The 16,239-nt window shown below is 46.5% G+C and overlaps 1 protein-coding gene across 1 annotated transcript in view; it reads left to right on the top strand.

Moving 5' to 3' along the window:
• LOC122398039 (Down syndrome cell adhesion molecule-like protein Dscam2) overlaps positions 1–16,000 on the top strand; it is a 178,718-nt gene extending 162,718 nt beyond the window's left edge. The window contains exons 18-28 of the mRNA XM_043397639.1: positions 151–332; positions 2,151–2,456; positions 6,473–6,769; positions 8,128–8,263; positions 8,334–8,461; positions 11,052–11,480; positions 11,725–12,009; positions 14,143–14,429; positions 14,747–14,999; positions 15,110–15,200; positions 15,583–16,000. Of these exons, the coding sequence (XP_043253574.1) occupies positions 151–332; positions 2,151–2,456; positions 6,473–6,769; positions 8,128–8,263; positions 8,334–8,461; positions 11,052–11,480; positions 11,725–12,009; positions 14,143–14,429; positions 14,747–14,999; positions 15,110–15,200; positions 15,583–16,000 (2,812 nt within the window). The remainder of the gene's footprint in view (positions 1–150; positions 333–2,150; positions 2,457–6,472; positions 6,770–8,127; positions 8,264–8,333; positions 8,462–11,051; positions 11,481–11,724; positions 12,010–14,142; positions 14,430–14,746; positions 15,000–15,109; positions 15,201–15,582) is intronic.
• Positions 16,001–16,239: the final 239 nt, after the last annotated feature.

Genomic DNA, 16,239 nt, shown 5'->3' with positions numbered 1-16,239 from the left:
ACCGGGGTATCGGGGAAAGTTCCCGGAATCAGAAGACCATTTTTCGCTCCAGTTTCCCCGGGATGGCTTTAAGTATCGTCGAGTTCCGCGCGTTCCTTCCCGCGCTTTATCTTTCCGGCCCGTGGCACATCGGCCGTGGCTTTATTTCAGAGGGAATGATCAATCGGTGAACATCACGAGAGTGGGAATCACTGGAAACGGGGACGGATCCTACGATTACAGCCTAACCGGCCTTCGAAAGTACACCCAGTACAGCGTCGTGGTGAAGGCGTTCAATAATAAAGGCGACGGCCCAGGATCTGACTCAGTCACTGTCCAGACCCTCGAAGACGGTGAGCATATTTTCTTACAAAATTCTGGACACTCAACAGTAGTAGTTAAAGATCCCAGAGTGGAGTAACAACTTCGGAGTATCAAGATATAATGTAACGAATTTTATTATTTTCTCGTGCCATTTTCAATATCTATAAAAGACGAAGCGTCGAAAAGATTATTCATAATATACAGAAAAACAGCCAGCGCTCTGGACCCAGGGGTAATGCAAAAAATTCAACAAATTTGCACACGGGATGCATTTCACGAGACAAGAATCATGAATTTACAACTTCCTGTACTCTAAATAACCTGTTGTTTCAACTTCTCGAGTTTGCCTGAGCGAGCATTAACATGTCGAAGTTGGTCCGCGTAACGTTCCATTTAAACCAGTTAAGACGACTGAGAGTCTCCATGTACAAAAACTACTCTCGTCGTACGGGATATTTCCCTTGTCGCTGGAAAGTTTTTGCAACGCTGTCTCCGTTGTTTAAAATGACGCGACTGTTTGGAACGAAGTTGTTACTTCTATCTGTACACGTAAAGACGAACGAGAGCGTCCGAGCAACACCCTAATCGGAAACGTATCTTCGTTGATCGGATCTTAAACAGCGCCATAATCTACCGAGGTAAGATTGTCCTGATTCCATCTATCGTTTCCGCACCGTTAATCCCAGCTAGCTCTCCATGAGATGAAATAACACCGGATACAGTGTACACTGTGAATCCCTTGTGCCCCTAAAGGGGAATGTAACGATTGGACAAATCACTGTAGATGTACGTTTATCTTCCCTGTTCACAGTCTCGGAATTTTAAATATGAATTCAAATAATTAGCAGCGTTACGGGACTTTGAATCGAACTCTACACGTTCAAATTTAAAAGTCTCGATCATTTTGCCTTTTAAAATTTTGAATGAAGAATGTCAAACAGCGCCGATTTTCGCGCTGATCCGATTATTCCGTCGCGGGAAAGAAGATCGTAAAGTACCCTCAATTTTCGGGCCGAAACGCGTCTTATTTGCTCGCGAAGATGGCGTCGAGCGACTACGGAAGCGGCTTAAAAACATCTCTGCGCGGAATTCTGCTCTGTTACCTAGATCTCGAGAAAGAGTGCATTTGCCCGACATTTCGCTCGACCGCGGTAGCGGAAATGCCTTCCGACCGCGTTCTATTTTCCGTTCTGTTTCGTTCGCCGCGAAAAAATTCGGAACAGCGAGCCGCGATCCATCGAACGAGCTTCCTCGGAAGAGGGCTCTTTTGTGCGCGCGAAAACCGCGGAGAAAGTGGATCCCTTTGTTGGGGGGAACGCGCGCGCGTCAGTCGATCGTGTGCCTGTTGTTCTACATCGCGACGCGGTTGTTTGACACTCGACCGAGTAAACGATATTCCGATGAGAAAGAATCTCGTTTCGAACCTGCATCTTTTCACCCCGGCCCTTCCTGAACGGTAGTGAAACGGGAAAGCTACTTGGGAATAAGTCGCCTCTCACTTCCAGAGTACACGTGTCTTCGGAATAAAGAGCAACCAAATATTTTCGACACTCGAACAAATAATCCTTCAAACAAAGGACCACCCCTTTATCCAAACCTCCCAACGAACTCGATTAAGAACGTTTGGGAACGATTGGAAATCCAGATGCTAGCAAATTCTCCTGAAAACATCCCGTCGGAACCTATCGTCCCGCTTGGGATTCCTAGTCGGATCCTCGAGCGATCGACGCTCTCGTTCACGAATTCCAGCCCCCTCCTGGAGGACTCGCGGACGAAACGTCGAAAACCGCGGCCCTCCGCAAGGAGGAGGCCCGGTTCGACGAAATTCACGATACGATTTGACGCAGTTCCAAGCGCCCCGCCGCAGAACGTGGCCTGCGCCGCGCTGACCGGGCAGAACATCCAAGTGACCTGGAAACCGCCGCCTTCCGACAAAGTTCACGGGGTCGTGCAAGGCTACAAGTTGCTGTACGAGGCGGCCAGCGCGGTTCTGGAACAGCAGGCGGGCAGAGAGACGAAAATCAGCTACGCGTTGAGCACGGTGCTCCATGGACTAAGCCCGTACACCAATTACACGGTGCAGGTGCTCGCCTACACCAGGGCGGGCGACGGCGTCACCAGCAGTCCGGTCTCCTGCACCACCGAAGAAACTGGTAAACGATGTGTCACTCTGTTCGCGACAGGAAATTTTAGACAGAGTTTGAGGGGGGTGGGGGCAGTTTCCTCAGACGGTTCGATGCTTTACGGCTCCCCGCGTGTCAATAGGTGGATCAAAATCGAGAGAACTTAGCTTTCGAACCACTTTGACATTTCAATGTGGTTCGTCAAATTTAAAATTTATTTAGAACACGGTTCTTGCTTTAGATTCAAATATTTTTTATTCTGTATTTAAAAGGTACATTTAGCGACTTTACGTTTTGGGGGTTTTCGGCCAGGTTTCCTCGGTTTTTCGAGCGGTAGACGGTCGCCGTGGAGAATCGAGTATCGGGTCATTGAAATTTTAATGGCGCCGCGATGTTAATGGCGGTATCGGTGTCGTTGGAATATGAAAATTGCTTCCCTGGAGCGTCGATGGGATTTTCGAACCGCCTAAAGACGTCTGCAGCGAAGGAGCGAAACTTAAGAAAGTCTTGGAAACGTTTTGCTAGGACTTACACGATTGAATGCCTTGAGAATTTAGTTAATTCTCGACAGTCTTAGATGGCTTGGAAGTCTCGAGTATCTCGGAAGTTGCAAATGTTTTAGAATTGTTGAACCATTATAATCCAAACTATTTTTAGTTTCTGAAACAAGGTGTGTAGCAGAACGATAAACATTGACGATGAAATATTAATTGAAAATTGAATTCTAATAAAAATCAGTCTTCCATCTATGATCCCGTTAATTAATGTAACGAGAAAAAGATTAAAAATGATACAAAATGCACTGTATAATATTAATGCGGTAAAATTCGATTGTATTATTATTTAAATTTCGTTCGGATGCTGTACCGTCACTACGCTCGTTTCGATTGAAGATGGTATCGATTTTGTTCTGTCGTTTAATAATTCGTCCACTTCATAATCTCTCATTACGCGTTCTTTATGTGCATTTTAACCAGAAAGTAGAACGTTAATGGAAGTACAATCCCTGGAACGTATATTCCCCGGTTTTTGTAATTATTGTCCGTGTCTTACATCTTCACAAATTTCGACATAGTTTTCATCTCTGTACCAGTTCATATATGACATTAATTATTACACATTAGTAACACTTATTTCGTACAATGCATGCGGATTACGCTGACAAGTGTTCTACGTTTAAACTCTGTTATATTTTTTCACTCTGCGTTAATATATTACTTCAGACGTGCAGGTACTTCTTCAAAAAAGTTCCGTCGCGATACATTTTCGTATTTTAAATTTACACGAGCTGAAAACGAACATGCCCCAATGAACTGGAAACAGTTTCTAGAGATGTAGATCATCGAGCAACTTGAAACGAACTCGATTCAAGACAACTTTCTGAACCGTCTGAGATACGTAAACCGAGGCGCGCGAAGATGCCGGGAATGTTATTCTAAGAAACTGTAAGTGTCGGTGCCGTAATTTACACTCGATATGAAACTCAAACCGGGATGAGCATTAAAAGATAAATTCAGAACAACCTATCTCTTACACAGGATGAAGTCATAAGTAGATTGCACAAACAGTTCGATCAACCTCTCATTTTCAGAAATGGATTCAACTCGCGGTGGTTTTTTGATATCGTTTCATCGAAACGCGTGAATCTTTTCGCGCTGTTCAACGTCGAGGATTCGCGCCCCGCGCTGCACTCGTCTCTTTCTCGCGAAGATATAAAGAGCCAAGCAAAGCGAAACGAATCGTTATCACTGAAAGACTTCCATTCGACGGTTCTCGATTACCGTCGTTGCATTTATATTTTCGTGGCGGAGACGAGTGCTCGCGCAGCAGCCGCTTGAAAATTCCGACCGCGGGAGGAAGCCACTTGCAGCCAAATTCCGTAGAATCGGCTGTCGCTGCTCGAGAGGGAAACGGTTCTGAAAGAGTCAATGACAGAAACTTTAACGCGCCTTTGAAGTAACATTATACAGCAACCCCTTGCGCTCTCGTTTCGCGCTCGTTTCGCGGAAACTCCAGCCGGCGGCGGCTGGTTTTCTATTAAACGCAGCTGCCGCCGAAATTTCGCGAAATTGGTCGCGAATAATTGTATCGTTATCGCGAAATTCATAATAGACCGGCGAGCCGTATCGCGCCGCGGCCGTAATCGAAATTTCGTGTATCGCAAAGAAAACGCGACCTGGTGCACGCGTGTTCGCCGACTGTAGAAATTTGCCAGCGAGCCAGCCACGTCGACGGCCCCGGCTCGATCCTCAAATCCCGCGGATTACTCGTTGGCTTTTGTGAATAAATTCCGGGGCACCGATCGTTCATTTCTGTCTTGCGCCGCCGATACAGAGTGGCTCTTTATCGCGTGTCGATGTATCGAGAATTAAATGCATAACGTTATCCGGAGACGAGAATGTTATATGGAGATTGAACGCCACGAGTTTCATTTCCAAATTACGATTCGTCCAAACAGCCACTCTACAGGGTGCTCCTAAACGTCCAAACTCGGAATACCAATTTGAGATCGGGGGAGAATTTTTATTCCTTTTTCCTGCACTCTGTTTACCATTTTGAGTATTCATGCGCGACTAAAAACCGCACTGTGTTATAAATATCTGCCATAAAGCGCGACCCATCGACCAGGTAGGCATTAAAGGCTGAATGCATCGATTCTATCGATATTGCCAATAACGTAAAAGATCCTGAGAATTGATGTCTGACCGTGTTATGTCAATATCTCTCTCCTTCGTACGTGGACCATAAAGTATTAACGTTATTTTCCACGATTACTTTTCCAACTGGCCTACTACTTCGGATAAATATCGATCGGCTCGTATCATTCACGCGAAATGTTTCATTGCGATTGTTTCAACGCGAAGTGACTTGTTCGGTGGTTTGTATCGAGTTATAGTAACGTACGGTTTCAAGAAGAGTGAATAGGACGTAACCCTGTGGGACGATTGCCCCAACCAACATCGTTTCAATCCCTTAAATTTCTTCCCTCGTCAGGCTATTGGAAGAATTTATTGCAGTTTTTTAAGTATGATTTATGATCACAAATTTGAACAATGTTCTTTTTGTAGCATGCCCCAGCTTAAGACGTTCTCGCGCGAAGTGTACATTTAATTAGAAAGTAGTTACCCGTAAAATCTGCACCGACCTAACTACGAAGACGCGCAAGCAAACTTTATATTGATACGATAACTTGAGTAATTTTTGCTTGAGAATGAAATTAGACTCGTACCTGTGTTGGTCGAGTCCAGGGATTTAATTTTGAACTTTGAATTTTTCGTAATAAACGTAATATTCCCGGACGGTAATTCACGGCGTAAAATATGATTAAACTCGTTGAACCTTTTGCTCGAAATATTTACGACGATACGATAATTTTTCAGTCGGCAGTATTCGACAGAATCCACCCGCGTAATTGTTTACGAGGACCATCGAAGCCCAACGATCTTCATAATCATCGTTCAATAGTTTCTCTCGCTCCTTTCGAAACGGACCATTTGCCTTCCACAACGATCTCCTATTCTGTTCGTCGTCGGTGCAGTAAACTCTCAGCGATTTTCCCGAATTTCGCGAACAATGCGGCAACGAACTTCCGCCAAGACGTTCCTTTCTCGCAGAGGCTCGAAATCGGTTTCCTCCATCGTCGTTCGATTGTTGGCGAGAACGGCATTTCCGTGGCCCGCGCGCCCGCCGGAAATGCAAAAAGCCAACTAAAAGCGGTTTCTCGAGCTTCGAAATCCGATGTCAACAAACGACGTAACGATGTTGGTGAAACTTCGTACAGAACCGTCAAAATTTGAAACTCGAATCTGGGCGGGATTTAAAAATTGACACTCGGGTTATTCTATCCGAGTGCAAAGTAAAATAGAATAGTTTTTCAGTAACCATTTCCAGGGGAGTTTCTTTGCAACGTTCTTCGAATGGCTCGACCAGTAAATTAGTACCGTCTAGGTTTCAGCCAGGTTTTCCGGGATTTCCGAGCACTTTGTCCCGGGCGGTTCTCGTTTTCTCCATCGACATCCGCCATTACGGTACCGTTCTGCTCACAGTTCCGGACGCACCGGACCGTGTGAAGGCCGTAACCAGCAACGAGGACGCGGTGGTGATATCCTGGCTGCCGCCGCGACGGCCGAACGGCGTCCTCACCAAATACACCGTTTACATTCGGGTGTTGGACCAGGGCCAGGAGGTGAAGACCACTAAGAGCTCGCTGCCTGCGCAGAACTTGCACCACGAGGCGACGGGGCTGAAACTGCGCGAGTCCTACGAGGCCTGGGTTACGGCCTCGACCAAAGTGGGGCAAGGACCTAGCACTCCGGTCATCAAACTTCAGCTGAGCAATACCGGTAAGCCGTGGCAGCTTTCGCGAAACTTCCCGGCTCGCCTGGATCGTTCCTCCCTCGAGGAATCGATTCGACGTTCGAGCGCCATCGATCCGCGCGCGCGAAAATCGAGCCAACGAATGCGAAACTTTTATACGGAAAATTCGCGAGACGGGTCTCCCGAGGACTCGAATCCCGGCTCCGTGTTTCAGCTATTTTTTCCGATGTTGAATTATAACGTGGCTCGCGTAAAATTACACGGGACTTAAGTCGTCATATCATCTCGAATTTGTTTAAGAAATTTTAATAAGAGGTGAACTCGTGGCTGTGAAAACGATTCAGAAATTGAGGATTCTGGATTGTTTTCGCAACCTCAAAGGCTCTACCTTTTTTCTCCTTGCCAAACAAAGGTAAACTCCTGGTAGTTGTGAGAGCATTCTAGAAATTGGGGATTCTGAATAGCTTTCATAACCACGGTTTGCCTTTTCCCCCTGAGCATACTGGGAGAAAGAGGTTGAACTCCTCGTGGCTGTGAGAGCATTCTGGATTGCTTTTTACCTTTTTTCTCATCACCATGCTAGTTGATCGAGAATTATCGTTCATTAATAATTGGATGGAACAGCAGTTTCAACGTATGATGGCGATTCGAAGCTGCTGAAATTGCTCTGCGCCACCCTGCGTGCAATATGCACCCACCCTAAAAGTCCTCGATGGTTCGTTTGATGCACCTGGAATGTTCAGACGGTGCCGTCTTTGCGCTTCTTCGCGTTTAAGTTTGACGAAGTTCGAAGGGTGGGAGTGGTTCGTCGAGGCGACAGGAGAATCACAGACTGCGTTAATTAGGAATCGGTGCGAAGTTTCCGATTAACTTTCGCTGTGCATTTTAACCCTCGCGCGGCTGGAGCTGGCTGGCTCTGGACTCGAAGTTATCCTTACCGTCCTGAAATCCATTTCTCACGCCATGTCGTACATGTTTCGTTATCGTCACCCTTACCCCGAAGTCATAATTTATCTTTCCCTGTAAATACGTATTTTGCACGATACTTTGGAATGTTAGTTCCACTATCGAAACTAAACTTTGGGTCTGGTAACTCTAGTCGCGAGAGATTTAGCTTTGGTTAACCCCGGGAAGGTTAATAACCGACCGATACCATTTTCGGGGCCGTGGCAGGTCGTCGATAACGAAAACTGTCGGTCGCAGTCGAATCGCTGAACGGGCGTTTCGTTCTTTAAGTACCGTTGGGAAAAATTCCTGGTCGTAGCTTAGCGACGGAGCTCAGGAGTGGAGGAGTCCACGATGAACTTTCGAAACTGAACTCAAACACGGATCACAGCTCGTAGAAGTTTAACGAAGAGCTAGGGTAACCGGGACTTTTAATTAGTTCCAGCAGCCATAATATCGTTCGGAGTGCCGCTCGTGGTGCCGTGGAGGGTGGACGTCAATATGGCCTGTCTCGCCGTCGGTAATCCACGACCGACGGTGGAATGGCGTCGCGGCGACGTCAAGCTGCAGCAGAAGTAAGTGACGAAACGCGTTACGCGAGATTGCTGTCGCGGCGAATCTTGATCATCGACTTTTCCACGACAGATCCGACATCGGGCCAGACAACGCGCTCACGCTGAGGAACGTGCAGAGAACCCACGAGGGCAACTATTCCTGCCACGTGAAGAATCCCCTCGGTTCGGACGAAATCGCGTACACCCTACAAGTTCAAGGTACGTGGGAGACGGGATGGAATGTTTGACAAACAAATCTAACCGCGTTCGCGTAACCGTTGCTGGGATTTGTTCCTCCCGGCGGTGCACAATATTTTCCGCTAAATTTCAGATTGAAATAACCGAATGATATATGTATGCTAGAGACGTTACACTGTATGCCAACACGTCGACGAAACGTAATAGTACTGGTCTTAATTGTGCGGTTAAAGTAGGAAATACTAAATCGGTTGGGAATGAGTTCAACCGCAACTGAAATAGCCTCCATTTACGGGAACGGAAAATCGACGATTCGGGACGTAAAAGGACAAAAATGTGAAATTATGCACTGCAATGAGCATTCCTTACTTTGAAAGGGAAGAAAGTATGAAACGCACTAACGATTAATTTTTTAATCATGACTGTACGACTGGAACAAAAGGGAATCTGTATCTGGATCAATAATGTGGAAAAAGCATACAGTACGATAAGAAATTTAAATCGCGTTATGGCTTTTGTTAATAAAATAATATGCAATAAATAATCGTTGCTTGCGCGAAACGTAGGTACGAGTCGTTCCATTATACGAAAAAATTCGATTATCCGGGTTTTCTCTCGCCAATTAGTTCGGGTAATCAAAGTTCTACTGTATTATTACGTTTTTCTTCTAACAAAAGTACCCAAAGTCCGACTCGCCGGCCAATCCGGCTCTTTCATTCGATCCATGAACTAAAGTTACAAACAAGTTCGAAAATCTGTATGGAAAATATTAGACGACAATTATTGTGGTTTTTTTTTGTAATTTTAACGAAGTGGTGACATACAACTCTTTGGTGTTTAAGTTGAGGAAAGATTTTAGTAGTTTAGATCGTAAATTGAAGGTTCTTTATAATTTTCAAGAAACTTTGAACCTAATTACGTAAGGAAATTTCAGTATAAGTTCCTTACTAAACTACATACTGAATTTACAAACAGACATCATGAATTTATGCTCGTCATATAATGACCCAGTATCCAAATTTAAATCTTGCGGCTCTTAGACAAAATGGCTACCTTTCCCATGGGTGCCACCTTCTGTAGCAAATTACGATACTGCACTTCCGTTATCGTATCGAGCCACGTTCCGGCCAGATCATCGATCGCGGTTATAATTTTCGCCCCCTGATAATTTCGAAACCCATGGAGAATTAACAGAACAATGAGATTTACCTATACACAGGAAACGTCAGTTTTATTTATATTTCTATTTATGGAAATTTTAACTTTGGGTTATATTACAAAATACCAATTATTATATTGCACGAAAATGAATAAATTCCAAATATATTTCACGGACATACCACACCATTTTACAGACAAAACCTAAATGCATAATTTATACGAAACATTTTTATCTTGAAATAAATTTTAACCTATTATATCCGAATTGAAAACTATCGCTTGAGAATTCTGGTAATACTGTTGGATTTTCGTTGAATATATTTCAAAATAAATTTCATACCGCGATAAATCGAAACGTGCATTTTAATGTCGTCTTTACCCGAGAGTCGGGCCTCAATATCATTTAATTTTATTTGTTCCGTTGGCGAACAAGGTTGCTGCGTACCGGTGACCCATAGAATTATCGAAATTCGTAATATTGCAATTTATGGAGCGTACGTAGATCTACGCGAACGACCGTAACTCGTGCGGGAACATTTTATTTCCCCGCCGAAATCGGAGCGCGAGAAGTTTGTCGCGCACGTACGCCACGGAGAGCAATAATTCCGTTCCCGTTTCGTCGAATCTGTTCGAGACTTTTTGGCGATACGCTCCGAACAGTGTCTGACATTTCGAGGCTCCGTGCCCACCGTGCGTTTATTGCGCCGCGTAACGCGAAAGGCAGATAATGCCGCGACAATAACCGCGACGGTGAAACGAATCGGGTCGACGGCCTAAATACCGACCAGTTTTCCAAAAGCGACGTTCCCCCGCTATCGAGCGAAACTTTCCACCGTACATCGGCGCGTATTATCGCGACAATGGCGACGGAACGGGTCAGCGACGAGAACGAGCTCGTCACCGGCCAGCAGTTCGTTAAAAGTTGCGCTAAACTATTTTCCGTCCCGGCGCCCGTCCCATTATTCCCCCGCGAATTATTCGAACGCGCCAGGTAAGGAACGACCGGTGAATACGTCCGTCGGAGACACTTCGTTATCCGAAACGTCACGCGCGTTCACACGGACGAACGACCGCGGACGTCGCCGCAATACCCACGCAATCCTACGGTCGTTCGAGTGCACGTGGCCGTACGTGACTGCAGCTCGTATGCACTTTGAGAAAAATTTCAGGAATATATTCCGTGCCAGGCGGTACACGCCTCTGGACGTTTCGACGTTGCTCGTGACTGAAAAGCTAAAGGGTCAAAGAGACGCTCATCGCGGCAGAAAACTTCCGAAAGCGATGGATTTTGATTCTCGGGTAAAAAAATTAGTTGGGAGTTTGTCGAGATTTGAACGTGACATAGTTCCCTCGACAACGTTCGCGTGTACACGATGTAGAAGTTCGAAGGTCAATTAATCGCGATTCTTTGTACCTAATGAGACGGTTCTGATCGAGAAACTTTGAACAGTGCCGCCAACGCCGCCGACTTTGCTGGCAACGGGCACCACAACGGATGCTGTGCAGCTTCAGTGGAAACAGGGCGACAATGGCGGTGCCCCCATAAAGGGATTCCTGTTGGCTTATCGTCGCGAGTTCTCCGAATGGGAGGAGGTGATGCTGGATCGCAAAGCGAGCACGCACCTGCTGGAGGGCTTGCAGTGCGGGACCAGGTACCAGTTCACCCTGGCGGCCTTCAACAGGATCGGTAGCGGAAGCGCGAGCAAAATCGAGACGGCCAAGACGAACGGCACGAAGCCCGTTCCTCCTTCGAAGCACCAGCTGATCAAGGTGAACCAGACGTTCGTTACCTTGGAGCTGGCGGCCTGGCAGGACGGTGGATGCCCCCTATTGTACTTCGTCGTTGAATATAGGAGGCTTCCTGGCGATTGGCTACTGGGTAAGATATATTTTTAATTCAAGCTACCTTTGCCACGATCGAATAGATTTTGTCTGGATTTTTAACGAGTCGTAGAATTGTATCGAACCTCTTCGTGGATCTTTTCAAAACCAATCTTATTCACGAGAGAAAATAGTATACCCTCGAAGGTTGAGCCAACATAGATCACTGTACCGGATAGTTCGACGGTGTAGTAATAAATCGATCTGTCAGAATCGAACCGAGGATGATAATTTTATTCCAGTGTCGAACAACGTGCCACCGCAGACGAGATTTCCGATCGTGGACCTGGAGAGCGGCACCAAGTACGAGCTCCGGGTGACAGCTTACAACAACGCCGGGTCCACGCAGGCCGAGTACCTGTTCAGCACGCTATCGCCGAGCAGCCGCAATCGAATGCACGACGAGCATCCACCGGAAACCGAGGAGACCTCTCTGTTCTTCGACGCCCATGTGCTAGCACCCAGCGTCATCTCCCTTCTGGCCGTGTTCCTGGCGGTGGCTGGCGTCTGCTTCTGCCTGAAAACGCGTAAGTTCCCGGACCTGATTTCATCCGAACAGGACCGACAGAGAGATCTAGAAGGTTTCAGGTGCGAGGGGTTAACAAACGACGAATAAAAATTATAAATCTAGCTGAACCTCACCCTATCACCTGGACAGCAATAAATTTCATGTTTTTTACGAATCACTCTACAACTTTCATGAACCCATTTAATGCACTGGGATTGTGTTTCCTATATTCAAAGAACGATGGTTTACGAGCGTATACGACTTAAAAAATGACAACTTAATTATAAATCTAAAGTTTCTAGTCCTTTGTTCGTAAGTGTGAGTCAAGCACGATATCGAAGCGATGAAAATTCGTGTGAATGGATCGATCGCTCGTACGGGGTCCGCGTTCCTGAACGATCGATGGTGACTGAAACGCGACGAGCCAAATCGTAGAATTCTACGGGATGTAGTCGCTAGTTCGAGGATATAGATAGGATTTCAGTAGCACTGGCAATTTGCATTAAGCCAGAAGGGTGTGCTGGCGCCGCGTTCGTGGCACTCGACGTTGCTAAACGTCGACGGATTGTGCTCCAATTACATCTACCGTGGGAACGCATTCGTGAAACGACGAACCCGAGATATCGGTGCTCGAAGGGCTACACTATCATTGAGATCGGAAAGAAAGACAATTTTCACGATTTTTCCAACCATCGATCTTACGTTTTCACAACAACATTGATTAGAAATCTATACAAGAATTGAACACCCTGGAAAGTCTTGTTCGTTGAAAATTTACCACAGAGGTAATTATTTTATGGCGGTAATTTGATTCCCAATTTGACGTTGTCTGCTCCCTCGGAGGTTCGTTCCCTTTCTTCCCCTCTTCACGCGGTGCGTGAGTTTTCAGTCGAATGAGCTCTTACCGATGCAACGTAAACATCGCGGGACCTGCTTCGAGAGATTCGATTAATTAAGAGTCCCGTCAACGAGGCTGCTGAACGCTCCACGCAATTATGCTTCCTGTTGTTGACGGTGCCACCAGTGGCCCGTGCGTGCTGGCTCGCGCGGAATTCACTAGAATGCGCAAACCGACACGAGCAGCAAATATTTATGAATACCATCGATACCGAAGAATTTCGGATACGCATATTTGTCAATTATCCGCGATATTACTTCGTCTTTCAAATATTTTAAGATGCACTTCTCGAAAAAAGTAATGGACGATTCCATATCACAATTCATCGACAAACTATTCTACTGGTCAATGAATCGAACAAAATTTTTTACGCTAGCGATAATCACGAATAACAGAGTTTGCCCCTTGATCGAATGGTCCTAAATGCTACTCTCGATCGGATGATAAATCTTTTTCGCAGCCTTCGCGATATCAAATTGCTTTGTATTCCGAGCGCTGCAACGTTTCAGGATCTTTCGAAGCGACGAGTCGTCAACTTCCCGCACAGTTCGCGCTCGCTGCTCGAGAGGAATTATGTTTACGATGTCGCGGGCAACGCGTACAGACTCATTTGTCTTCGTCGACGCGACGACTGACGGGGGATTCGCGGTTTTTCAAAGCAAACTGTTCCCGTTAAGCTTCTCCCACTGTAACCCGGAACTTTGGTCGACGGACTCCGGCCTTTGTTCGTAGAAATTCTCGCAACAGATTGTCAAAGGCGACCCGGGCGTTGAAATTCTCTTCGATACCGCAATCTAGCGACGCGTCAAGCCTCGAGCGTACCAAAAGCGGTCTGCAACGTGTTCGGAGTTTAACGCGTAGAAATAAGGAGAACGTTCCGTTATATCTGATCCTATAAACAAAATTCTATTAGTCTCTGTGGTCTCGAATTGTCTCGACTCGTCGCTTGGAATCTGCATTCTTGGAATATTCGTCACCTGTCGAGCTTTCACGCGACATTGATCCACGTGCCACAGTGACCTCACATTTTACATTATTCTAGATATATTAAACAGCAAATTGTGAAATAAATTCGATGCATGAGCCTTTCCTTCCACTGTTGTTAAAGAAATACTAGCCTTTTGAAGATGTTTAACAATGATACCGAAATAACAGCATATAAATGCTATTAGAGTAAGAGACTTCTCGCGGAAGCTTTCGAAATAGGAGGGTGCCGCGTTTTCCGTTTTTAGAGACCGGTCGCGATGATTGCAGATGCAGAACGAGCCGGCCGCGCGAACGATCCGAATTCGCAAACTCAGGCGGCCCTGGAGAACAAGCACAATATGGAGCAGAGGGAACAGTACTACGCAACGGTGAGGAAGCCTGGCCAGCAGTCGCCCTGTCGCGAGGTGAGCGCGCTGGAAAGAATTCCCGAATATTCCGAAGACATTTATCCGTACGCCACCTTCAATCTGCCTGAGCAGGAAAACCTCTCGGCGAACCCGATACGACAGGCTTTCTACTACGAACGCAGCGAAACGATGCTGCAGGGCAATCAGGTACGTGACGCTGACGCCACGGAAGCTCTTTGAAAACGTTGGACGCGATGAATTTGCCTGCGAAGGTCGCCAACTTAATCTTAAATGGCTTTGTTACGCAGACCAGATGAATTTTGCATATAATTTCCCTCGACCTTGACTGGCCAGTCGCTTCCATCGTCGATCTAGCGTTTAAGTGATAAGCGTTGAAACCGCTCGTTGCTTCCAATTTAGTTGGAAGTTCGGCCCTCTGATTGGCTCGATCGATATAATGGGACCCCGGTAATGTGCGCGATTTTCGTTGTGGGACGCGATTTTCTAACTTTGGAACGTTGCAGTGCGATATGGACCAGTACACGAAGGTGCGGGGCAGAGCGCGACGCAAGTCCAAGTCCTTCAAATCGGAATCGGAGGAGTACGACACCCTCGGCTCCGACAGCGACACCGAGGTCGGTAACAGCAGTCGCACCGAGTCCTCGAACCACCTGGACGACTCCGGGCCAGCGTCGATAATGACGCGATCGCCCGGGCCGAACTCGATCGGGCAGAGGGAGCAACGACTAGCCCTGGTCCCGAGGCCGGTTCATCATAGTAAGTTAGTATTCGATTTTCTGTGTCGACGCCGCCAACAGCCTTAACAGCATCCGGTCGCCACTAACGACTCACCTTTCTCGCATCAACGTCTCGCGTGCACCTTCCAGATGTGCTGTACCACACGCACGAATCAAGTACATCAACCGAGCCGTCACCAATTTCTGAGAGGAAGACCTTCCCGAGGCTCGAGAAGCAAAGGTGAGCAACCAATTCGAGATATAAGATAGAATGTTGGCCCCTCGAGGTCGCATCTCGATAAAATAGTAAAATATTCCCTATTTAAGAGGAAGAACATGGACCTCGAGTGACCAACGCATCTGCTTCGAGTTAAAATCCATTTCCAGCTCGGAAACCACCATTCTCCGTTGAAACTATGCAAACCCCTTTCAAGTAAAACAAAATTCTATTACTTCTCGATGTCTACGCTTGTAACGAGATGATATAGAGCAATGATTAATGGATCCAGAGTATTTGCTTGCTAGATTAGATATTTTCTCGAAACTGAATGCCTGGAGAAATCTGAATTACTTTGATTCGTGGGAATCGAGAGTCTGATAGCTTTGGCTTGTGAAACTTGCAGGAATCATGGAGCAACGCCCGACATTGGGATCGACGGTCGCGTGCCGGGTATCCTGCGTCCCGTGTTGAAGCTCTCGGAATCCGGGATGCATTCGTACTCGAGGGGAGCATCGCCGAGCCGACCGGCGAGGCCTGGCTCCTGCGACAGGCTGGTAAGGGCACCGAGCCCGAGGAAATCCATGGAGTCGTTGTGCCTGTTGGAGGAGCCAGGTTCCTCCAGGATGGTGAGAAGGGAGGAGGACTGGGGCAGCGAGCTGTCTACGTTGGAACTGAAACCGCCGACAGGTTTCACGGACGCGCACGAGACCAGCGAGGCCGAGTGCGACATCGACATGAAGCTGAAGCTCCACAGGAAGAGGACGGGTTTTCCTTCTAACTCGCTCTCGAAATCGCCTAAAGACTTCACTATCACTGTCTAAGTGTTAATCAAATATCGAACGAGCGAAACGCTAAACGAAAAAAAAAAAAAAAAATTAAATAAGAAAAGGTATATTAAAAGAATGATATACGCACGTAAAACGATAAAAAAAAAAAGTAACAAAAAAAGTATATATAAAGCTGCCAAGCATGATGAGTGTTAAAATTCAAAACAAAAGAGATACTTTCCTCGCCGTTGAGATTGTCGGGATCCCCCAACGCTTCTCTGTGGATGGATAAC

Source organism: Colletes gigas, unplaced genomic scaffold (genome assembly GCF_013123115.1).
Source record: "Colletes gigas isolate AHSC1104 unplaced genomic scaffold, ASM1312311v1 Colletes_gigas_Sc00010, whole genome shotgun sequence".
NCBI classification, from domain to species: Eukaryota; Metazoa; Arthropoda; class Insecta; order Hymenoptera; family Colletidae; genus Colletes; species Colletes gigas.
The sequence above is the reverse complement of the archived record's forward strand: the minus strand, read 5'-3'. Positions and strand labels throughout refer to the sequence as shown.